Below are 24,693 nucleotides of genomic sequence, written 5' to 3' on the forward strand. Positions count from 1 at the left end.
GTCTTGGGTGCCACAAAGGGAGGGTCAAGGGCGGCAGCGGGGGTTGGGGTGGGCAGCAGGGGGTTGCCAGGGGTGGGCGCCTCCAACCTCTGTCTGTCCCACCTGCAGGAGCTGGAGATGCAGGCTCGGGTGCACGGCCTGCCCACCACCTCGCCCTCCGGCATGAACATGGCCGAGCTGGCCCAGCAGGTGGTGAAGCAGGAGCTGCCCAGCGAGGAGGGCCCAGGGGAGGCCCTGCTATTGGGGGCCGAGGTCCCCGACCCTGAGCCACTGCCGGCTCTGCCGCCCCAGGCCCCGCTGCCCCCTCCAGCCCAGCCACCCCAGCCACCATCCCCATTCCACCACCTGGACTTCAGCCACAACCTGAGCTTTGGGGGCGGGGGCAACGAAGGGCCCCCGGGCTACCCCGAACCTCTGGGGCCAGAGCATGCCTCCCCGTTCCCTGACCTGTCCAAGAAAGATCTGGACCTCATGCTCCTAGACGACTCCCTGCTCCCGCTGGCCTCCGACCCCCTCTTCTCCACCATGTCCCCTGAGGCCTCCAAGGCCAGCAGCCGCAGGAGCAGCTTCAGCATGGAGGAGGGCGACGTGCTGTGACCTGGGCGACAGGGGCGGGCCTGGGGGCTGGGAGGGCCAGGGCCACCGCCCCCCACCCTTCAGGCTGCACTTGTGTGTGAAGTAGCCCCTGCCCGGCCTCACTCCTCCTGTCGGCCCCCGCACCCTGTGTGGACTTAGTGCCCGCTTGGCAGCCCGTGGGTTGGAAGCCCCCCACCCAGGGGCAGCCCTCTTCATGGGGCTGGGCAGGAAGAGGCCTTCAGCCCGGCTCCTCCCAGAGGTGACATCGTGAGGGCAAGGCGAGGGGGCGCCGCAGAGGGGGGACAGGATGTGCTGGAGTTAAGAAGACATCTTACCTTCGAGCCTGGTCCCCCCATCAGTGAAGGAGGACTCATTGGAACCAGGGGTCCAGAAGTTCCTTCTTGGAGGCATGGACTGGTCCAGGGGTGCCCAGGCTTGCCTTTCTGGCACTCTCCCCACCCACAGGTGGGGCCCCCACCCCCGCTTTGGTGCTAACAGCTCTCCTCCAGGTGGTGTGAGGGCGGGGGTGGCCAGAAGAGGGGGTGCTGGGTTCAAGTTAGAACGTGGGGTCACTGCTGGAAGAGCAGCTCCCCTCAAGGCTCCCCACTTTGTGCCTTTAGTAAACACTGTGCTTTGTACCCGCTTGTCCTGTCTCTTTGGAGGGGGTCTGGGGGCCAACAGATGCCGGGGAGGAGTCAACCCAATGGACTCACAGTTCAAATGCCCCCGAAGGGGATCAGGGATGGGGGATACAGACAGAAGGGACTGAGTCCATCGCCTGGTTCCCCCAGCTCCCTAGCAGGGCCCCATGGAAGCTGGAGATGTAGCCTTACTTAGGGGTCTTGGGTGCTTCTGGGGGCTGTGTCCCTCCCCATGGCCACAAGGTGGCGCTGCCGCCCCGCTGGTCTCACACCTCCTGCTGAGGCCTGAGTTGGCTGGGCCAGGTGACTGGGAGACCCTGTTGCTTGGAAACCAAGTCTACAGCTCCTGGGCACTGTGGTCCCAGACTACCCAGGCCGGGGACGGTGGGCATGTTTCTCCTGTCCCCAGCCCCAGTTCTTTCCTCTCCATAAGGTGGGCTGCCTGCTCTGGGGGCAAGGCCCAGGACCAGCTGCCTAGGTTATGAGGGGCTCTGCCCTGCGGGTTGAGGGAAGGAGAGACCCATGTAAACTACAGTTGCAAGGACGTGGCACCAGGGCGAAGGTTCTGCTCCAGCACCTCAGGCATTGAGACCCCCCCCGCCCCCCGCCACCGCCCCCACCAAACCCTTTCCTTTCTGGGCTAAAGGCTCCCTCAACCCACAGTAGTTCCCGGGGGGCCTCTGCTCCAAGATCCTGGGGCTTTATGACCTCACTCAGGGTGGGGAAAATGGGCTTGGGGCAGAGAGGGGTGAGGGGGTGTGCCTCTTGAGCCGGGGTGTCTGGGGGAAGGGAGGAGAGTATCTTTGCCAGCTTTGCCCGCCTCTCCCTCGACTTGCCACAGTCTCTTCAGGCAAAGATCAAAATGGCTTTCCCCTTTTGGGGCCCTGTGAGGACAACGGGGCCTAATTAAAAAAAAAAAAATCCCAGGATGAAAATGGCTAAGAGGGCAATTTCCTCCTTGCAGAACGGGAGATCAAATCAACGTTGGAGCAATTAACGTGTGAGGGAGAGGTGGAAAGGGCCGGGCGTGTGGGTGCTGATGACAGCCGGGCAGGGGATTAATCTCAAGGTCAGATGGAGCCGTGGATGACTTTGTGAGTTGGAGCTCGCACAAGCATCGGCACCTCCTTCCCGTTCCAGGCCCCACCCCACAGCCGGGACCTGCCCATGGCTTGGGAGCCTTTCTTCTCCTGAGGCAGGTCCTGAGCTCTGGCTGGGGGAGGTGTGGGGGTGTGGAAATCTTCCGAGGCCCTCCTTCAGGCCACTGAGGCTCTCTCCTCCCCCAATCTGTTCGTTCTTTTCACCCTGGGGACTGACTCTGAGGAAGCAGAGCGCTGCCCTCCCGCTTCTTCAAGCAGCCCCTCAAGACCATGGTATCTTCACCTGCCTGCTGGCTTCCTGTCCCGAGGTTCCTTCCGCCTGGCCAGCACCTGCAGCTTGGGAAGCAGGGTCTGGACGGCCCAGCAGGGAGTACTGAGGGTGTGGGTGGGGGTTCTGCCCACAAGAGGGCGCTCAGAGCCAGGCGTGGGCCGTCGCCAGAAGGTGAGCAGTCTCCGCTTGCTTGTGCTTTTCAAGCTGCAATCCTACCGTTTGATTTCAGCATAAACAGAGTACCTCCAGAATTTCAGCAAGCCACCAGAAAGTGTTCACGTGTCTGAGACTGGTCTGTGCAACCCTTAGCTAGTAGCTGGAATGGAGTCGGTCAACAGTTTCTGACTGCAGGGTATGAACATCTCTGATTAAATAAGAAGAGAATGCTGTCTTCATCCACACTCTTTATGTGGTACACAACACCTTTCCAGACATCAAGTCCATGAGGGAGGGAACTGTAAACAGGTAGAGTGGGCGAGGACTGGTGTAAAAGCAGAGATGGACCTGTTGAACCCCCTCATTTCCCAGAGGAAGCCCCCAGCGACTGGAGAGCAAGCAAAAATGTAAAAAGGCAGTGGGGTCTGGGAAGGGCTCCAAGCCAGGTCAGGGAAGGACGAGCAGCTGCAGCTCCCATGGATCCGCCAAGGAGCCCCAAAGTCAAGCAGGTGCACTGGGCGAGGGTCCTGCCATCCTCCGCTCCACTCCCTCCATCTGCCCATCCCCTGCCAGCTGCCGGCTTCTCATCTCCTGTACCGGGAGGGAGCTGGGATCTGAGGACAAGAAGCAGGACAGACACACTCATCACGGTGTACACAGAGGAAGGTGGCTTTCCACCCCTGCCGTCCGCGGAGTATCTCCCTACTCATTCAGATGGGAAGCTCCGGGCCCTGCTGAGAATGGGCAAGGGCTGGTGCTGGCTCTCGGCTCCTTAGTACCCACCTCCTCAGCGTTAGGAAGTCTTGGACATCCCACAGCATCTCTCCTTTGAGGCCTGGCCCACCATCTGCAAAACAGGGCCATCTGGAAGTGGAGGGAAGCCTGGGGCAGGAGGGAGGGGGGATCCTGAGAGGGGGAAGAAGATGGAGCTCAGAATGTTCTTTGGAATTTCTCTTTCCATCACCCACTGGTCCTTTAAATCAGAGATTCTTCACTGTTTGGAGCCACTGGCTTGGATGAGAGTCTGATATACACTATGGATCTTCCCTGCCCCAGCCTCCTAAAAAATGAACCCTAAAATCAACCCTCCTGTTCCCAACCCATGCCTTCCTCCCCATCTCAAAGCCTGGGCCCCCTCCACACCACCTGAAGCAGACAGAAAGAGCCCCTTCAATTCACCCCCTGCCCCTCACTTCCTGAGACCTTTGCCTCTTGGGGTCCAGCCCCCATCCACCTCTTGGGCTCCTCCATTCTCATCTTTTTTCTTTGCTCTCTCTTTTCCGAGGGGGGCAGTGGAATTTATACAATATTTAAGCAGCCAGAGCCAAGTCCGGGAAGATATTATTAATGTAAAAGGGACGGGCTGCAAATGCTTTTGGACCTGGTTACAATTAGAGGGTGATTTTTCTAAAGGTCAATGAATTCAGATAATATCCACAGGGGGGAGAGAAATTTAATACCTTTTTAGTGAATTAATTAATTATAATATTATATCAGCTTGGGGTTCTTTTCCAGAGTGATTAAGGGAGCGATCTGTCTTCTGTGAGGCCGGGGAGCAGCGCCTGCTGCCAGCGAGGACCCGGTCTCTGGGCTTAGGATGGGGGCCCTTCCCTCTCCTCTCGCTCCAGCTCTGTACAGGGAGCTGGAGGGCTGAAGGCAGCAGGAGAGGCAGGCAGGACTGGGTCTGACTAGGGCATGTGGGGTGATTGGCGGTGCCCTGTGATCTCAGCCCGGCTGTATTCCTGCTGGCTTGTCACTGAGCCTCACACCATGGCCTGAGAAGCTGAGGCATGGGTTACAGCCTCTTTCTTTACGCTTGGGAGAAACCAAGGCCCAGTGGGTTCAGAGACTGGGCCTAAACCTCACCATGGGTTAAGACAGACTGGGGTGGTGGAGCCAGCTGGAAATAACAAGAAGGTTCCCCCACCTCCCACACCAAGCCTTCTGGAAAATCTCCCCTGGCCCGTGTAGTTCCCCTTTTAGAAGAAAGAGGCCCTTTCAGGGCATCACATGTGCCCAGGCTCAGTTTATAAAATGAAAATATCCCAGCAGTGCTGATAAGTCAAGTGGCTGTGAGGTCCGCAGAGGAAATAACTACGATTTCTGTCCCCGGAGGGACCCAGAAGCGCCCCAGGGAGAGCTGCTCCTCACCCGCTTGTGCATTCATCCATGTGTTCAATCAGTCACTCAACAAACATTTGGGGCATACCCACTCTTTTTTTTTTTTCCTTTCATTTTTGGGGGCAAAAATGACAGACTGAAATAGTCCTTCTCCAGGCCAAGCCTGCCCCATCTTGAGCCCCAGGTGCTCATCTGAGCGATGGAGGGTGGGCTGGGGAGATCTCCGTGGTCCCCTTCCACCAGACAGCTCTGGCCTCCAGACTCCACCTGAGGGCAGGAAGGCTGGGAGACAGCGACTCCACCTGAGGGCAGGAAGGCTGGGAGACAGCGATTGTTCATTCCCTCGGCAAACCCTGAGCACTCCTCACAGCCGGCTCTGTGCTGGGTACCGGGGATGCCCCAGGGGGATAAGGGACAGTCCCTACTCCCTGGTAGCCAGTCCCTAGACAGGTGGGGGTGACGAGACAGACACGTGAACAGCCAAGATGATTCAGTGAGGGGGTGACAGGAAGACAGGGGTGATATTAAACTGAATCACGAGGGACTTGGCTGACAAGGAGAGGGAGGGGGCATTCCCGGCACAAACAGCAAAGGCCACCTGCAGACTAGACGGGCTGGGGGGCCCGGGCACTGACCGGAAGACCGTTCCACGAGCACGGGTTCTGGGTCCAGGGCAGAGCGCATCGGAACCAAATGGGCCCATGCTGAAATGCAGTCTCTGCCACGGCTTGCTGTGTTAAGGCAGTTTGGGGAGCGGGGGTACTTTCTCTGTCTCCTTTCCCCTTCAGTAAAGGGACTGACATCACTAACACCCAAGGTCGTGTGGGAATTAAAGGAATTGTCCTTCAGTCGCCCAGTCGTGTCCGACTCTGCGAACACACGGACTGCAGCCCACCCCGGAGTTTTCCCATGTTCCTTCAAGGAAGAACCGAAAGGAAACGCCAGGCACAGCATCTGTCTGGCTCCTGACTTAACTTCCAGGCGGCCCTTGAGGGATGAGTGGGCCCTGGTTGTGTCCACAATCCTGTTTCCTCCCCAGGGGGCGCCCCTGGCGGCCCTAGCCTGGGGACCTCTCGGGGCCAGGGGAGACCAGCGCCTCCCTTCCCGCCTCGCTGCGCCCCGCGCCCCCTCCGCCCTCCCCCCACCTTGGCCCTGGCTGCCCCCGCCCTTCCCCCGCCCTCTCTCAGCTTTCCGTGCGCGGCTGGCCGGGAGGGCCTTCCCATTGTACTATCTTTGGGCCCTAAATTAAAATTGATGACATCTTGAAATGAGCAGTGAGGGTAATTTTGCTTCTGAGCCGGGATGCTAATGAGGCCCCTTAATGGTGCAAACGCCGAGCTGACGGGTCGTGTGTCACGCGCGGCGGCGAGGGGGGTAATGGCCGCGGTAAGTGCCGGTAATTACACCCTGTCTCGCTGTATTTTGGCAGGCCTGGCGGGAGAGCTGGGGCTCCATCACCGCCGCCTGGGGCGCCCCCACCCACCGCGGGCCTGACAGCCGGAGATACCCGCCTCTGCCCCGCCAGGCCCCCCAACTCCATCCCCTCCCCAAACCAGGGGCCTGGGGCCCAGCCACCCCCCTACCCCCATGCACGCACTGTGCAACAGCGTGCACACACACTTCCACGACTTTGTCCCCTACAGCCTGGGGACACACCCGCAGTGTGAACAGCACCTGCATACACACCCGTGTTCACCCACTGCCACCCCCACACGCCACACTGGGGGAACACACACGGCTCCATGTACACACCCTCGTGGTGCACACGTATGTGTGCTCACGAATAGTGCGTCCTCAAGTAGTGCGCACGTGCTGGGCAGCTGCGGTGCTGCAGCTCTATGCTCTCTCACCCTCCTCACTCGCCCCATTTTGTGGTGCAGACACTGAGCCTAGGGAGATGCAGCAGCCCAGCCAGGGTGACGCAGCAGACGGAGGCGGAGGCAGGAGTGGAAGTCTGGTCTCACTATGCCATCCTGGCGCCCACCACATGTCCTCTTATGTGTACCTGCCTGTACAGCTCTCTGCCCATGAACACGTACACGCCTGTACTTGCACGTGTGTTTATCACACACAGGTCACATGTAACCTCCATGCACCCAAATACCGCTACCAATGCACTGTGTGGGCATTCACCCAGACACACAGGCGTGTGGGTGTACTTAGCACATGCACACACACACAGTTACACACATGTGCGTATGTGCTTGGATCATATACTGTTCACACTCCACAGACCTGTAGGCTGCCAGTCATAAAGCTACTCCAGGTTCTGGCACCTCACTTTCTAATGAAGGGAAAATAAGTCCTACTTCCCTCCAGAATAGTTGGCTCTTGTCTAGGCATAATGACAGCTACACAAAGGTGTGTGACGTGTGCTCCTACAACCCCCTGCAGAAACACACACTGGGTGCACACACAGACATTGTACACAGGCACACACATTCTGAACATATGGTATCTGAGTTCTTCGAGCATGTGGCACACGACCTTTAGACACATTTCTGTGCAGATGTGATCCACATGCAGTGACCACACAGGCACAGCCCTGAAGTAGACCACAGGTACGCAGCAGTGAAATTGGAACCCCACAAAGCCTGTGGTTTCGTGTCGTGTATATCCTAGCCCCCCACACCCCACCCTGGGCGAATGGCTATCAACCTGTTTATGGTAGAGGGTGAATGCATGGACTATGGACTTTGACTGCCGGGGTTCTTGGTCTGGGTCCATCACTTTCCTTGCTGTGTGACATTGGGTAAGTTACTTAACCTCTCTGTGTCTTGTTTTCCGCCTCTGTAAAATGGGATAGGGGTGTTGTGAGGGCTAAATGAGTTAACAGATGTAAAGGTCTTAGTGCCTGGAACATGGAAGCCCCCACATTTATTGGGGTGTGAAGGAAATGGCAACCCACTCCAGTGTTCTTGCCTGGAGAATCCCAGGGACAGCGGACTCTGGTGGGCTGCCGTCTGTGGGGTCACACAGAGTTGGACACGACTGAAGCGACTTAGCAGCAGTAGCAGCAGCAACAAAGGATGCATGTCTGGATGTGAGAGGTACTGAGGGGTGGGCAGTGGAAGGCAGAAGACAGAGATCCCCCTTAAGCCTGAAGTGGTCAAGGAGGGCTTCCTGGAGGAATAGAGCTTTGAACTGGCCCTTGAGAAGAACTGTAGCCACCGTTCATTGAGCACCTGCTCTGTGCTGGGTCCTGCACTAAACCCTTGGTGTGAATTAACCCCTTGAGTCTTCAGTGACCCCCAGGAGGTGGGTACGGTCATGTCCACATTACGAATGAGGAGAAAAGGGCCCAGAGAGACTAAGTAACTTGTCCAAAGTCAGGAAGGGGTGAGGCAAGAGGAGAGGAGGGCCTGGGAATTCCAGGTGGGGAGCAGCATGTGTCAGAAATAGAGCAACAGATGGGAAAACACCCTAGGGGCTTTCCTTGATACACTGTAACAGTTTCCAGATAATGAGGGAGGGGAGAAGCATCTGGAGGGGGTTTCTGACCCAATTGCTGCGTTTCTTGTGGGGACACCAGGGACCTGGTGGGGGTGGGGTGACTGGCACTGCCCAAAGATGCTGGAGCATCTTCACCTTTTCCTCCTCCCCCCACCAAGGACCAGATAGGGAAGGGGCGGGTCATCCTGAGTATCCCCTCCCTAGAAACCAGGCCTGGCTCCCTGGAAAGGGACCAGAGGGAGACCGAGGAGGGCAAGAAGGCACAGGAGGAGGCTGTGAGCGGCAGTGAGCAAATCTCTACCCCTGGTCCTGAAGCCAGCATGGCCTCACCCCAGGGGCTGGTTCCCCTGGACTCCTCCATAAGGAATAAATGCTCACCAGGGGGACTTCCCTGGCTGTCCAGTGGTTAAAACTTTGTCTTCCAATGCAGGGGATGTGGGTTCGATCCCTGGCAGGGGAGCTAAGATCCTGCATGTCTTGCAGACAAAAACAAAACAACGCCCCTCCAAAAAAAAAAGAAACAATATTTTAACCAATTCAATAAGGACTTAAAAAATGGTCCACATTAAAAAAAAAAGATATTTAAAAAAGTTAAAAAGAAATAAAGTATGCTGTATAAAAAAAAGGGATGGGGTGCTTTCCAGGTGGCGCTAGTGGAAAAGAACTCGCCTGCCAAGGCAGGAGACACAAGAGACATGGGTTTGAGCCCTGGTTCGGGAAGATCCCCTGGAGTAGGAAGTAGCAACCACTCCAGTATTCTTGCCTGCAAAATTCCATGGACAGAGGAGCCTAGAGGGCTGCAGTCCATGGGGCTGCAAAGAGTCAGACACAACTGAGCACATATATTAAAAGAAAAATGTTCCCCAAGGCCCCCAAGTTTCTCCCCAGATGGGCCACAACATCCCTTTTGGCCTCACGTCTATAAAAGCATCCCAGGGCCTGGCAGGCTGGTCCACTCATCATCCTTGAAGAGACCAGAGATGTATTTTTCAGTGTTTGCACAAGCTCTTGCCATATGCGGTACCTTTTTTGATACCCAGCCAACGCAAGTGCTCCGTCCTCCACAAAGATCTCAGTTCAGGCACTTTGGGGCCTGCCCACCCTGGCTCTGTGTCTCAAGTCCCTAAGCCAATGGCAGAAGATGAATAAGGGGATACGTATGCCTCATCCACTAGAGCAGCTCTCTGGATAGTTGAACTAAGCCCCTGACCCTCTGCAGGGTCCTCCCTCGCCCCTGATCCCAGTCCCCTCAGTCACCTGCCCCCTGCCCTCCGATGCCTGCCCCCAGCAGCCTTTACTCCAGACACTGTGTTGCTTTCACCCCTTTCCCTAAATCCCAGCGTGCCCAGCCACACTCCCTACGTGTACCCCTGGCCCTCCACATCACATATGAGCCTTCCTGCATTGTGTCCCCTTGCCAACGCTGGGAAGGAGCATGGCAGTGGCCCCTCAACTGTGGGTTAGCATCTCAACTCCTCCCCTTTCCGGTGGTAAGAATTTGGGGAAGCCCTCCACCTATATCGTTTTTTTCCTTGTGTCAGAGGAGAGGATGGTCACAGTCCAACCCCCTAGTTTGGGGATTCCCTGGGGTGGGTGAGCACTGTCTCCCGCCTACTGGTGTGGACAGAGCCTGGCCCATGCAGGCACAGGAGGGTGCGTACCTTGTGGGACCATGTCTTCTATTGTCCAAGTCAGCACCATTTAAGAGTGAGAGGTGGGGGACTTCCCTGGTGGCCCAGTGGTTAAGAATTTGCCTACCAATGCAGGGGACACAGGTTTGATCCCTGATCTGGGAAGATCCCACATGCCAGCGCACCACAACTGGAGAAAGCCCACGTGCAGCGATGAAGACCCAGTGCAACCCCAAACAAACAAATTAAAAAAAAAAGAGCGGAAAGGGGTCCTGTGAATAATGACATCAGTGCAATTGGAGAAAAGTAGGCCTGTCTTGGGAGAAGCAGGATGTGTGGTCACTGGATCTGCAGGCCATGTTGGTCCCCTTCCTGCCCACACCTCTGGTGGGATGCGCCAGGGGTCTGTGCACCCATCAGCCCGCAGGCCTGACCACCTCTTCGCCCTCCCCTGCCCAGCCCCTGCCAGGGGAGACATATAGAGAGGGTCCCAGGTTGGGGCAGACTCTCAGGAGGGAGAGGTGACTTCCGAGCTATTGGAAGTGGTTTCTGAGGCTCGACAGTGGAGAGGAAATCTGAGAGGTGGGAAGGAGGGGTAGTGGACCCCAAATCCCAAGATGCTTTCCTGGAGGTACCACCAACTTCCATTATAGAAGGTAGTAACTGTAACCCTTATAAAGCACTGGCTTTGCAAGGCAGACACTCTTCTGGGCACTTTTCATGCACTAGCTCTCCTAATCCTCTAGGAAGCCTTGGGGGTTGGGGTGGTACTGTTATCCCTGTTTTATGGAGGAGAAAGCTGAGACACAGAGCGGTCCAGGGAAACTCACCCAAGGCCACACAGCTTAGGAAGAACTGGGATCTGAACCAAGGCGGCCCCTCCCTGTCCTCTGAGGCCCTGCTCCTGGCTTATAGAGAAGTTAAGCTGTGTCGCTGGAGGCAAATGGCTCCTCGGGGAGGAGCAAGTCCCCTTCCTTCCAGATTCTGATTCTGCATGTCGTGAAATCTGAAAATTCTGCAGGAGGCAGCTGGACTAGTAGAAAGAAGCTTGGCTCTGGAGGTAGACCCGGGTTTGACTCTGGTTCTGTCCCTTACTTGCTGTGTGAACCCCCGGTACGTTTCTCACTCTCATGGTGCCTCAGTCTCTCCGTCTGGAAAGTACCTGTCCTCTTTGGTGTCAGAGACTGGCTCCCTGCCCTCTTGTCCTTCAACCTGGGCCTGCCCTGGGCTCCCTTCACGCCAAGAAGGCTGAAATTCAGGCCTCTGGAACCCACAGTTCTATCCTGATTCAGGCCAGGGGTTTGAAAGTGGAAGGCTACAGGCTCCTGAATCTGAGATCCTCAAAATGATAAAAGTTGTTATATTTAGATTATTATCATGAGAGGGCACGTGACTTCAGGCCAGGGCAGCATGAACTCATCCAGCTGCACCCCTTGCCTTCCCCGCCACCATCAGGATGGACTCAGAGGCTGGGCTGGGCTGGGGTCAAGGGGCACCAACTACTATGAGCCCATCAGGTGCCTTAGCTGGTAGGTTCTAGAAAAGGGAAGGGGGAGAGGGAGACTGCTTCCTAATGAACAATTAGTGTCTGCTGAGTGGCTAATCATGTGGTTCCGTGTAATTAAGAAGCTAATTAGTGCTATGTCAATTAAGGTTTAATTAGTCCCTTCTTCAGAGAAGCTGGTAAGACCCTCATGCTGGAAGCTTCTGGAATGGAAAGTGGGAGTAGGGGTGGGGGAATGAATGCAAGGCGAGACCTCGGGTTGAGCCCCTCTTCCTCTTGTTCTTCCTCAAGTTCTGGGATCAGAGATTTTATCGACCCCTGGCCCCACCTTCGCTGGCTGTGGTCATGGAGATTTGGGGGCTCCATGAGGCTCCCCCATCACCAGCGTTTGTTCCCCCTGGTGAGTGATGATGTCCCTGCACAGCTCCTTAAGGCATGGAACCCCATTCTTCACACCTGCTAAAGCCAGTAACGTTAACTGCTCTCCCTTGAGAAAGGTGAAGAAACTGGGACCCAGAGAGGTGAAGAAACTTGCTCAAGGTCACACAGTCAATTAAGTGGAGGATCTGGGATTGAACCCCAGGACTGTCAGGCTCTTTTCTTCTTGCTTTTTTCTCCTCTGCCCTCTTCCTGAACATCCCACCTTCCTCTGTTTCTCAGCCAGGACCTGGCCTGGTGGCTGGGTGCAGAGCAACCCTGGGTGCCCTCCTGCAGGCAGGCAGAGGCTGTAGGTAGAGCCTGGTGGCGGGGCCCCAGCTGCTTGGCTGTCCACAAGGGATGGACTTGAGACCACAGTTGTCTTTGGAGCATCACATTCAGCGAGTCCTCTTACCCTCAGCTCCCAGCCAGCTGTTTCCCTGGGTCTTCCTCATCCCCTGCCACCTCATCCCACTCTCTTCCAAAGGGGTACCACTCCTAAGGTTCAGTTCAGTCCCTCAGTCGTGTCCGACTCTTTGCGACCCCATGAATTGCAGCATGCCAGTCCTCCCTGTCCATCACCAACTCCTGGAGTTCACTCAAACTCACATCCATCAAGTTGGGGTAGGGCAGCCTTATTTTCTGTTGGGGTCCAGAGCTGACCACAGCTTCAGGCAGAAACTGCTTTCCTTATAGCACACAGCACACCCCTGCCCTGTTTAAGAGTTTGATCAGCTTTATTGAGGTAAATTTACAAACTATAAAGTTCATTCATTTTAAATGTACAACGCAATGGCTTTTAGTGCAGATGATCGGAGTTGTCTGATCATCACTGTAATGTAATTTTAGAATATTTATATCTCCCCAAAACAGAGCCCGGAGAAGGCAATGGCACCCCACTCCAGTACTCTTGCCTGGAAAATCCCATGGGCGGAGGAGCCTGGTAGGCTGCAGCCCATGGGGTTGGGAAGAGTCGGACACGACTGAGTGACTTCACTTTCACTTTTCACTTTCATGCATTGGAGAAGGCAATGGCAACCCACTCCAGTGTTCTTGCCCGGAGAATCCCAGGGACGGGGGAGCCTGGTGGGCTGCCATCGTCTATGGGGTCACACAAAGTCGGACACGACTGAAGCGACTTAGTAGCAGCAGCACCAGCAAAACAGAGCCCCTGTACCCATTAGTGGTCACCCCCTAATCCACCCTCCACCCCCAAGCCTAGCCCTAGGCAACAACTAATCTGCTTTCTGTCTCTCCAGATATGCCAACTTGGACATTTCATATAAATGAGGCCAGACAAGACGTGGTCTTCGACTGGCTTCTCTTATATAGCATAATATTTCCCCTTCTCTTGTTAATACTATTTTAAATAATACTGTGATAGACATCGTGAAGCACAAGATCTTCATGTTTATGCTGAATAATCTCTTTAGGGTAAATTCCTAAAAGGAAAATTGCTAGGACACAATTTGAGGCACTTAGTCTGACTGACCGCTGACTCCCTCTTGCCTCCACTGTCTGATCGCAGTTGTTGGGGTCATCCCTGCCCGGGATAGGCGCCTTCCTCTCGTGTCTGTACTATCCCCCCTGCCCCACTCAGGCCTCCCCCTCATCTTTCTCCTTTTGGTTCCCTCGTGAGCATCAACTCTGGACTCAACTTCGGGGAACGTCATTGCTGGATCGTTTCCCAAGGCTTGTGGGATGAAGCCCACACTCCCTCGTAGTCTTTCAAGGTTTCTTGCAACCCCAGCTGCCTTCCTCTCTCCCTCTCTCCCTTCCTTCCTTCTTGCAAACTTCCAATAATTCAGCCAGACCAAACTCCGCACCTGTGTGCTGCTTCTGTTGGCTTTTCCTCTTAACTCCAAATCCCCCCAAACTAAACACGAGATGCCCCATGAAGCTTTCTCTGATCCCTCAACCCAAAGTGATGTCTCCAACTGCAGAGCCACGAAGGACTCGAGAGCCTGGCTGACATCACTCACCTCCAGCCAGGCTTCCTCTGCAGAATATGGGTGGGGTGGTGTTTCTAGGCTACGGCCAGGCAAGTGAGGTGGTGCAATGAGCCCTCTCCGCTGTGCTCAGATGGTGATGCTCAGCACTATCACTCTGGGGCCCAGAGTCCTCATTTCATTTCAACCACCTCTTCTGTGTCTTCTCTGGAAAGCCAGGCCCTGGGCTAGATCTGGAGATGGGGAGATAATTAAAACAAACCCGTGCCTGCAGGGAGCCTATAGTTTAGTGGGAAAAGAAACATGTGAACAGGACAAGGTGGTGAGGGCACGGCTGGGAACACAGGGCAGGGCTCTGGTACAACCTCCTGAGCTGGCACTAGCGGCCGTGATAGATGGGAGCTTCTGCCTCCCCCACCCGTCTCCCAACCCCCAACAGCAAGAGCAGACAGAAGTCCCAATGGGGGAGGTGAGGACGAGAGATCTGGCTCGGGGAGGGGAGGAAATGAAACAGAACAGAGATAATTGTTCCCAATTGACAACTTTTTCTAATTAGGGACCACTTATGTCCTCAGGTACCTAACTGGGGTCCTGGTAGATTCTCTAATTTGCTAGGTAATTACTGGCCAGTAATTCTACCAGGATGAAATTTGGAGAAGAAATATGTTATCACAACATTTTGGTTTTCTTTGTCCTGGCGGTTTTGCCAGAAAACAAGCTGGTTGATCCATGCTCTCTCTTCTGCCTCTAACCCCGCACCCCCCTTATCCCCTGGAGGCCTGGTCCTCCGCATGCCTCCCACTGGTCTGTGTCCCCTTCCTGCTGCCTGAGCTCCAGGAGCTGGCAACTGAGTTGAAAAGCATCAGCCAACACCACAAAATATGGGGTCATGTGTATTGTTGCCTTTGCCTCAAACCAGCTTTTGGTGACAATGAATTACTGTATGTCAGGAACTAGGAAGGGGACACTTTTGAAATTTGAATTGCCTTGACATCTTTGTTGAAAATAAATTGATCATATATGCATGTGTCTATTTCTGGACTTTCTGTTCTATTCCATCGATTTATTTGTCCATCTGTCAATTCCATCAATTTGTCCTGTAGATTTGTAAAATCAAGAGCATAAGTTCTTTAAATTCTTGCTCTTTTAAAAAAGTTGTTTTGATCATCCTATGCCATTTGTCTCTTTTATGGATTTGAGAACCAACTTGTCAATTTCCACTTAAAAGCTTACTGGAGGGACTTCCCTGGTGGTCCAGTGGTTAAGAATCTGCCTTGCCACACAGGAGATGTGTGTTCCATCCCTGGTTGGGGAACTACGATCGCACAGGCTGTACAGCAACTAAGCCTGACACACCCCAACTAGAGAGTCCATGTACCACAGTGAAGGCTCCTATGTGATGCCAGCAAGACCTGATGCAGCTAAATAAATAAATGTTTTTTAAAATCTACTGTAATTTTGATTGAGATTGCACTGAATCTATAGATCAGTTGGTGGGGAAAATGATATTCTAACAATATTGAGTTTTCTGATCCATGTACATAATCTATCTTTCCATTCCATTTCTCTCAACAATGTATTTTAATTCTTCAGTGTAAAGTCTTATACATTTTTGGTCAGATTTATCACTAAGTGTTTCATAGTTTTCAATGCTTCCTTCATGGCCCAGCCACCCAGCCCTGGTCCAGCCAGGCATGATCAAGTTCAGGGCTGCCACACACTGTTGGGCTTCAAGGGGCACCATTCACAGAAGTCAGTGTGAACAGTGGCCTCTGGAGTCTTTCAATGGGAAGCACTTCTCTGACCAGTGGGCTTCACTCAATATACCAGCAAGATGCATGCCAGATTTTAATAGAAAGAACCACTTAAGGTGGAGGGCTCTCTCCTTGGGGAAGTGGGGGTGTGTCTTAAGCATTTGTTTTTCTTTTGTCTCCCCAGCAACCTTTTTCCTCCTTCTAAAACAATGTCTCTGCTTTGGGGAACTGCTCCTCTTCCCCTCCATGTGGTTCTGATGAGGCTCTTAATTACCAAAGCCCCCTCCCCAACAGGAGTAAACAGATGATCCAGACCACCAATTAGTGCGATCACAGTCCAAGCGGCTGCAAAGAGTCGGACACGACGGAGCAACTAGCACTTGCACTTTTCATAGTCATGTTAGCTTGATTGGCTCAAAGATTCAAATGCTCCTGGCAGCCGCGATCCATCCAGAGCATGGCCACGGGATCCTAGAGAGCCATCCTGAGTCCTCTCCGAGGGTGAGAGTCCTTTCCCCACTGGGGTTGTTGGCGTCTCTGGCTTCAATCTGCCCTGTTCGCTCCCCTTCCACCAGAATGGAGATGTATCTGCAACGGGAGACTCTAAGGCCAACACACAGGGAGTTGCAGAGCTGAGACAGAAAGGAGAGAGAATCCTGGAGACACTGGGTCTCCAGCTCCCACGGATGGCTGAAGATCTTTCTTTAATTTTTCAAATACCAAAGTGTTCCTTCCAGCTATGAGAGCCAATTAATTCCTTTTTTTGTTTAAGTTGGTTTGCATAGGATTTCTGTCACCAGCATGGTAGACACAGAGCTCTCTGGATTCCTCTCCCGGAAAGTGAGACTTTGGGGGCAAACTCTTCATTCCTCTTGCAGAGCAACTAATGTCATGAAAAGCGAAATAAATCAGCCAATATGTTTTCTTATTCATTTCCAGTTTTATCAAGAAATCATTGACATACATCACTGTATAAGTTTAACATGTACGGCATGATGGTTTGATTTATATATATTGTGAAATGATTATCGTAATAGGTTCAGTTAGCGTCCATCGGCGTATCTTATTTACTGAATCTCATACAGATACAGTAAACAGAGAAGGAAGAAACAATGGGAAAGGGTAATTGACTTCCAATACTGTAGATTGATTCTGACGTCTTTGTACTTTATGCGAAAAGAATCCATAGTCTCTTCTTTTGTGTCTGGCTTGCTTCTCACTGTTGGGTTGGTTCATTCTCACGGTTGTGTAGAATTACACTGAGTGACTACACCGCAATCTATTTCTCCAATCCACCATGAATGCACAAGGGAGTTCCCACTTGGCGGCCATTATGAATATAGTGTTTCAGCAGACACTCTAGTTCTTGGGACTTCTCTGGTGTTTCAGTGGCTAAGACTCTGTGTTTCCAATAAAGGGGGCCTGGGTTTGATACCTGGTCGTTGAACTAGACCCCATATACTGCAACTGAGAGGTCACATTCCTCAACTAAAGATCCTGCATGCCACAGCTAAGACCCAATGCAGTCAAATAATCAAATAAATCTTTTTAAAATGACTTAAATCTAAAACAAATGAACAAAACACAAAAAGCCCACATTCTGGTCCTTGGCTTTGGGAGGACGTGTGTACCTAGGTATGTTTCATATACAACCAGAAGGGAATTGCTGGGTTGTATGGTTGATATAGGGCTCCGCTGCTGGCTCAGTGGTAAAGAATCTGCCTGCCAATGCAGGAGACTCGGGTTTGATCCCTGGGTCAGGAAGATCCCCTGGAGAAGAAATTGGCAGTCTACTCCAGTATTCTTGTCTGGGAAATCCCATGGACAGAGGAGCCTGGCAGGCTACAGTCCATGAGATCACAAAAGAGTCAGACATGACTTAGCAACAAAACAACAATGGTTGACAGATGGCCATTTTGCCAAAGCAGAGGCACTGATTTATTCTCCTAGTGGTGGTGCAGAAGGGTTCTAGGTTCTGAAACGTGAAGTAGACAGTCTCTACCTACAGCAAAATGGGGGGTGTAGGGAGCTGGCACCTGGATGGAAAAAGCTGGACTTCTCCATCTCAAGAGTGGGTGGTGGTGGGAAGGCAGGGGCAGTGACACCCAGGAGTGGGGATGGAGGAGGAGTAATAGCCTGTAGCCGCAGGAAGAGCTGGAAGGCCATCTCTTGCTCTCCTCTCGAGCTAAGCAGGTAGAGGAGGCTGGGGTGACTCCAAGAGCGCTCGGCCTGAAACTCGCCTTCTCTCTCTGTGAATTGTCCTCACGTTCCTTTGGGCTAATGTAGAAATTGCTCTGCGCCTGTGATCAGCCCCTGGTGACAGAGTCGCACCCCTGGAGAGTAGGGGGAAGGCTGAGGCAGACCTGTGGTAGCCTCCCCAGCAGCGGGTCCCTTCTCCCTGCCCAGCAGTGGACCAGGTGGGCCCGTCCGCCAGTCCCTGCACACCCACTGATGGTGATGGGACTGCCTGTCCCCTCAGGCTTTACCAGTGAAGCGCTCTCTGACCAACCCCTGCCTCTTAGCATCCCCACCCCTTTGCTCGAGGGTTTCCTCCAGCAGCCCAAGCAGGCAGCAAGCTCCAGAAAACTGATGCTTTTTTGGGAACAGCCGTCAACCAGTGTTGGTGGGTTTGGTGTATAAATACTTCAGCTCCCTCAGAGGCAGGATTGAGCACCAGCGACATGCGGTGGTAACCGATTTGATAACACACCCTTTATTGGACGCTTCCCCTCCCAGTCTCACTCCTCTTCTCCTGATGGTTCCTGGAATCCCCTCCTGAACAAACCTACTTGCACTCGAAGCTTTGTCTAGGGCTTCTTTCTGGAGAAGTCAACCTTAGACCACTTGTAACCCAATCTGGACAAAGATGTAAGTGGGCCTGTCGCAAGCTTCTGGAAATGCTTTTGCCCCTCTCCTGAAAGGTTTCGGGGGAGAAGGTCTCTCTCCCCGTCTCTGCTTCTTTTTGTTCTGTGTGGATGCTGTGTGAGCTTGCTGCCTCGGGCTGCAGTAGCTACTTTGTGATGAGGAGGGGAGCCCTGGACCGCATGCTGAGGATAACAGAGCCAAAGGATGGGAGCCAGGCTCCTTGAGAGCACCTCCGAGTCTCCAGATCAACTCGGGATGACCGACCTCTGCACCTCCATTAAGGAGACAGGGCATGTCCTTACAGGTTACAATGAGCTGCTTGCAGCCGAGCTCATTGATTACTGATACAGGTCTTGAGCTGGAGGCATTGCCGTTGGACTGGACACTCCAGCTACTGCCTTGAAGCTCCTGGTCAGTGGCACCAGAGAAGAGCTAAAAGACAGGCTTGGGGTGGAGTGGGGCGGAGGAGGGCTTGAACTCCACAGGTGGCCGAGGACCTGGAGCTAAGCGCCAGGGGTCCCAGAAGCAAGAGGGACACACGGGGCAGCAGGTAGCTGGGGTCCCAAGGACAGGGGGCGGGGAGGGCAAGGACCTATTAATCTGCCCAGGGTGAGTGTTGTTATTGTTATTATTATGAAGCATCTCAAGGCTCACACTCGTCCTGGCCTGGCCAGGCCCCATTAATGGCCCCATAAATCCCAGCCATAAAGAGTAATGGGGGGAGACAAATGAGATAATTAGGAATAAATCTCACCGAGGTCTCTATCCAGCAGCGTCCCTGGAACGGGCCAATCTTCCGAGCCATTAGCTAGGCCCCTAATTAATGCCGCTGCCTGACGGTGTGGCGGCTCCGGGCGTGGGAGGGACCCGGGACCTGGGAGGGGCACCGTTGCACCCACAGCCCTGGCGGGCGACCTTGGGCACAGCCGAGGGACGTGCCTGCAGCCTGCCTGCCTCTGTCTCCAGAGCCTTGGGGACGCTTTGTCTGCACTTTCCCCTCTGCCTTGCTGTCTCTTCCCCTCCTTTTCAGCATCTTACTCCATCTCTGGTTTGTCTAGCTTCACTCTCTGCTTCGCTCCTATCAGATAGTCACTGGCTGCTGAGCCAGTGTGATTTAGCAGGAATTGTGGGGGCCACCTGTAACCACCCTCCTCCATCTGTCCTTCCTTCTATGGGGACCCCTCAACAACCCCTCCCCCAGGGCAGTCCTGGGAACAGGGAGGACCCCTCTCCCCCATACCGCCACTGCAAAGCTCCCTGCGGGGCGGCTCTCTCTCCTGCCCAGGGCAGGCATCTGCCTCTGGGTCTTACCTCTGCTGCTGGAGCCTGAGACAGCCTCTCTCTCTTCCCAGGCTTCAGATATTTGAAGGCTTTTGTCCTTTTTCTTGTTTTTTTTGGTCAAGCCTTGTATCTTAGTCCTCAGACCCGGGATCGAACTTGGACTCTCCCAACAGTGAAAGCTTGGAGTCCTAACCACTGGACCGCCACGGAATTCCCTGAAGGCCTTTGTCCTTGGCTTTCCTTCTCCAGCCAGATGCCCTGTGCAGCTCAAGGTTTCCAGCCTGGCATCCCCCACCCAGGTGCTTCCTCTAGACTCACCTATGGTGACTTCCGTTGTTTTAATCTGCCAGCCTGTCTCCCCCTTTTTCAGCCATAGCACTCCCATTTCTATGGGAAATGTGCTCACCTGGTCCTGGAGGGGCAGCCATGTAACCCATCAGAGGCCTGGCTCTTTGGGGCCCTCTGTCCCCTGATGTGGTGGGCTTATCGCCTTCCCTGGGCCCCCCGAGAAAGGCCTGACAGACACAGAACATGAACACACCTCTCTTTCCCACCTCTGAGCCCTGCTACCTGTCTGCCTCCTGAGGGAGCCAGACTGTCACCCAGAGACCCAGAGATGGCAGGAACCATGGGGCAGAGGCCACTGCAGGGTCTGGAAAGGTAGGAAAACCAGGTGCAGGGCAAGGAAGGCTGGGAGAGGGCTTTTCTCCAGAGGAGGTGGGAGGGAAGGGGATGGCCGGGCAGCGGGGGGCCTCTGGCCACAGGTTCCATTCCATGACTGTCTCCCTAGCGTCCTAGGAAAGCTGGACTGTAGGAAGGAGCATAAACATGGATGCGACAGCCAGATCTGTGACCTCTGTTTCCTCTGCTGCCCCTGCATATGCCCTGAGGCTCCCACCCCTCCCTGCATATGCCGGCCAGTCCTGAGAGTATGTGTGTACTCAGTTATGTCCAGCTCTCTGTGACCCTATAGACCCTATAGACAGTAGCCCGCCAGGCTCCTCTGTCCATGGAGTTTCCCAGGCAAGAATACTGGAGTTGATTGCCATTTCCTACTCCAGTGGATCTTCCGATCCAGGGATCAAAGCCCCGTCACTTGTGTCTCCTGGATTGGCAGGTGGGTTCTTTGCCACTACGCCACCTGAAAATCCTCTCCTCTTTCCTGCTGCTCAGCAATGGGGAGTGTCTGAAGCAATCCTCCTGAGCCTCGGGGATCACCCCTTTGCCCCCCAGACTACCCCATCTTCCCAGGGAACTGGAGAAGTCCCTAGGGCATGACTACAGGCAATTTAGCATCACTGATGCTGCTTAAAGGTGTCCCCTCCTTGCTCTGGAGCCATGAGGGGTTCAAGGCCTGAAGTCAAGTTGGCCCAGCTCTGAGTTCAAGTACAGGAAATGCCAATTAAATGTGCCAAAGAAGTGGGAGAAGCTGGTGGATGCTCTGGAAGCAGACGGGGTCTGGCTGAGCACCTCTCCCCGCACAAGCCAGCCCCTGGCTCAGCTTCTTGCTTGGTTACAGGGCAAACACACGGGATCACCCGGAGGTCATGGGAAGTACTGGCCAGGGACAACTCAACCTGGCCTGACGACCTTGTCCTCACACAAATGTGATCATGCTTGTCTTGGATTAGACAATCCAGGGCAGGAGGGTGCCCCTCAGGAAGTCTCCTGGGCAAATGGGGGGCTGATGTCCTGCTCCACGGGTGAAAGAAAACCAGAGAGGCAGGCCACTTCCCCGGACACTGGGACTGTCATTAGATTTCCAGAGCCTCACCACTGTTCCATCATGCACACAAGGAAACTGAGGTCCAAAGAGTGGCAGGGCCTCTTCCCGGGGCCCACAGCAGAACCTGGCTGAGATCATTTGGTCAGAGAGCAGTGACTGGGAGCCAACAGAGAAGGGCCACAGTGTGGATGGGAAGGGTCTAGAACCAGGGCTTGCCCTGGAAGGATGTGTGGACAGAGCTGGGTGGGTGGGTGGCCTCTAAGATAAATGTCATTTCAGTTCAGTCACTCATTCGTGTCTGACTCTTTGTGACCCCGTGGACTGCAGTATGCCAGGCTTCCCTGTCCATCAGCAACTCCCGGAGCTTATTCAAACTCATGTCCATCGAGTCGGTGATGCCATCCTACCATCTCATCCTCTGTCACCCCCTTCTCCTCCTGCCCTCAATCTTTCCCTGCATCAGGATCTTTTGCAATGAGTCAGTTCTTCACATCAGGTGGCCAAAATATTGGAGCTTCAGCTTCAGCATCAGTCCTTTCAATGAATACTCAGGGCTGATTTCCTTTAGGATGGACTGGTTGGATCTCCTTGCAGTCCAAGAGACTCTCAAGAGTCTTCTCCAACACCACAGTTCAAAAGCATCAATTCTTCGGCGCTCAGCTTTCTTTATAGTCCACCTTTCACATCCATACATGACCACTGGAAAAACCATAGCCTTGACTAGACAGACCTTTGTTGGCAAAGTAATGTCTCTGGTTTTTAATATGCTGTCTAAGTTGGTCATAGCTTTTCTTCCAAGGAGCAAGCCTCTTTTAATTTCATGGCTGCAGTCACCATCTGCAGTGATTTTGGAGCCCCCAAAAATGAAGTCTCTCACTGTTTCCATTGTTTTCCCATCTATTTCCTATGAAGTGATGGGACCAGATGCCATGATCTTAGTTTTCTGAATGTTGAGTTTTAAGCCAGCTTTTTCACTCTCCTCTTTCACTTTCATCAAGAGGCTCTTTAGTTCTTCACTTTCTGCCATAAGGGTGGTGTCATCTGCATATCTGAGGTTATTGATATTTCTCCTGGCAATCTTGATTCTAGCTCATGTTTCATCTAGCACAATGCTCCTCATGATGTACTCCAATGTACATGAAATGCTTCTCATGATGTACTCTGCATATAAGTTAAATAAGCAGGGTGACAATATACAGCCTTAACATACTCCTTTCCCAAGTTAGAACCAGTCTGTTGTTCCATATCCAGTTCTAAGTGTTTCTTCTTGACCTGTGTACAGATTTCTCAGGAGGCACGTCAGGTGGTCTGTTCTTTCCATCTTTTTAAGGATTTTCCAGTTTGTTGTGATCCACACAGTCAAAGGCTTTGGCTAAGTCAATAAAGCAGAAGTAGATGTTTTTCTGGAACTCTGCTGATTTTTTGATGATCCAACAGATGCTGGCAATTTGATCTCTGGTTCCTCTGCTTTTTCTAAATCCAGCTTGAACATCTGGAAGTTCACAGTTCACGTGAACCACTGTTGAAGCCTGGTTTGGAGAATTTTGAGCATTAATTTACTAGCGTGTGAGATGAGTCAAATTGTGCGGTAGTTTGAACATTCTTTGGCATTGCCTTTCTTTGGGATTGGAGTGAAAACCGACATTTTCCAGTCCTGTGGCCACTGCTGAGTTTTCCAAACTTGCTGGCATATTGAGTGCGGCACTTTCACAGCATCATCTTTTAGGATTTGAAATAGCTCAACTGGAATTCCATCACCTCCAATGCCATTAAATGCCATCTGCTACTGCTGCTGCTGCTAAGTCGCCATCTACCTCCCAGCAAAGTTGAGACCACTTGGGCAAGGATGCGATGGTGGGGAAGGCAGGGCGGGCCTGGGATGGGGGCATGGGCAGAGGGCAGCAGACACAGAGGTCAGGATGAACAGGGCTGGTGGTGTTGCAGGCTCTGCAACGTGCGGTGTGTGACCGCATGTGTGTATATATCTGGTGTGTGTCTGTGTGTCTGTGTGTGTGGTATGTGTGTGACTTTGTGGAATGTGTGTAAATATGTGGCTAGAAGGAGAGTGTGTGTATGTGTGTGTGAGTGGTATGTGTGTGACTTTGTGGAAGGCACGTGAGTATGTGGCTGTAAGGAGAGGGAGGGGGAGAGAGAGAGAGAGTGTGTGTGTGTGTGTGTGTGTGTGTATGCACGCTGGGGGAGGCTGGCTAAATTCCGCCCCTGTCTTGCTCCCACCCAGCTCAGCCTCTCGGATTTCAGCCACTATCCTGCAGCAGGAAATCGCTATTTGGACTACAGAGGTGCCTCTTCCTGCCTCAGCCCCCGTGGAGGGGAGAGGGCCAGGGAGGGGGCCTTCCTGCCCACCTGGACCAGACCTTGAGTTGGTCGGGAGCACCCCCAACCCCGGTTCTCCCAGCCACCCTCAAGTTCCTTGAACCCCAGCCCTGGTAAGAAACTGGGTTGAGTGGGGACCAAAGAGGAGCCCTCCCACCATCGTCCATCCTCCTGGGGACAGGGAGGCAGCAGTGAGAGAAGTGGACGGGCACTCCCTACATTGAGGTGGGCTAAGTCACAAACACATGCCCTGAGGCCCATCGATCCCACCTTCAAGACTATTCTACAGAAACAGCTCATTTGTTCAAAAGGACATGCTCATGTAACTTGTTTATAACAGAGAAATGAATGGATGGGATTCAGCGGAGCTGGGCACTTGGATCATGGTGGCTTATCCCTGGGGAAGCTCCAGGCTCCTCTTCAATGTGCTGATAAGGAAGAGCCCCCAAGGCAAAATGGTCAAGTGATAAAAACAGTGCAGTGTGAGGGGGATGCGGACATTTTTGTAAATAAAAAGGAAAAGGATCCAGGTAAAAGCTCGTGTATGCACAGATTAGACTCAAAACGCTTGTACTTCAAGCATACAATAACTAAGCAAAAAAAAAAACCAAAAAACACAAAACCCAAAACCTGAGACAAGTGAGCAGATAAATGAACGTTGAGGGGGGGCCAATAAGATGGGGCTTCTCTCTCGACTTTGACCTTGCTGATGGGATCCTGGGGAGGTCAGTTCCTCTCTGTGTTCTGAGTTTCCTACGTGCTCCCAGAAGTCAGAAAACGCTGGTGCTGGTACAGTGAGGTCTGAGTACAGTGTATTCTGAGTACATGTGTATGAGTTTGCAGGGCGGGGTGGGGGGAGCAGTGCAGGGGTGCGGGGGAGGTGTGGTGCTGGGGGCTGTCCTCCTCACCACCTC

General features: G+C 53.4%; 1 protein-coding gene across 3 annotated transcripts in view; it reads left to right on the forward strand.

Moving 5' to 3' along the window:
* TFEB (transcription factor EB) overlaps positions 1-1,731 on the forward strand; it is a 48,826-nt gene extending 47,095 nt beyond the window's left edge. For 2 of the 3 annotated variants that reach the window (XM_055571434.1, XM_055571432.1), the window contains exon 9: positions 109-1,731. In XM_055571434.1, the coding sequence (XP_055427409.1) occupies positions 109-597 (489 nt within the window). In that variant the 3' untranslated portion in view covers positions 598-1,731. The remainder of the gene's footprint in view (positions 1-108) is intronic. The other variant, XM_055571433.1, reaches the window with a different exon arrangement.
* The last annotated feature ends 22,962 nt before the right edge of the window (positions 1,732-24,693 follow it).

Source organism: Bubalus kerabau, chromosome 3, assembly GCF_029407905.1.
Source record: "Bubalus kerabau isolate K-KA32 ecotype Philippines breed swamp buffalo chromosome 3, PCC_UOA_SB_1v2, whole genome shotgun sequence".
In the NCBI taxonomy this organism is placed as follows: Eukaryota; Metazoa; Chordata; class Mammalia; order Artiodactyla; family Bovidae; genus Bubalus; species Bubalus kerabau.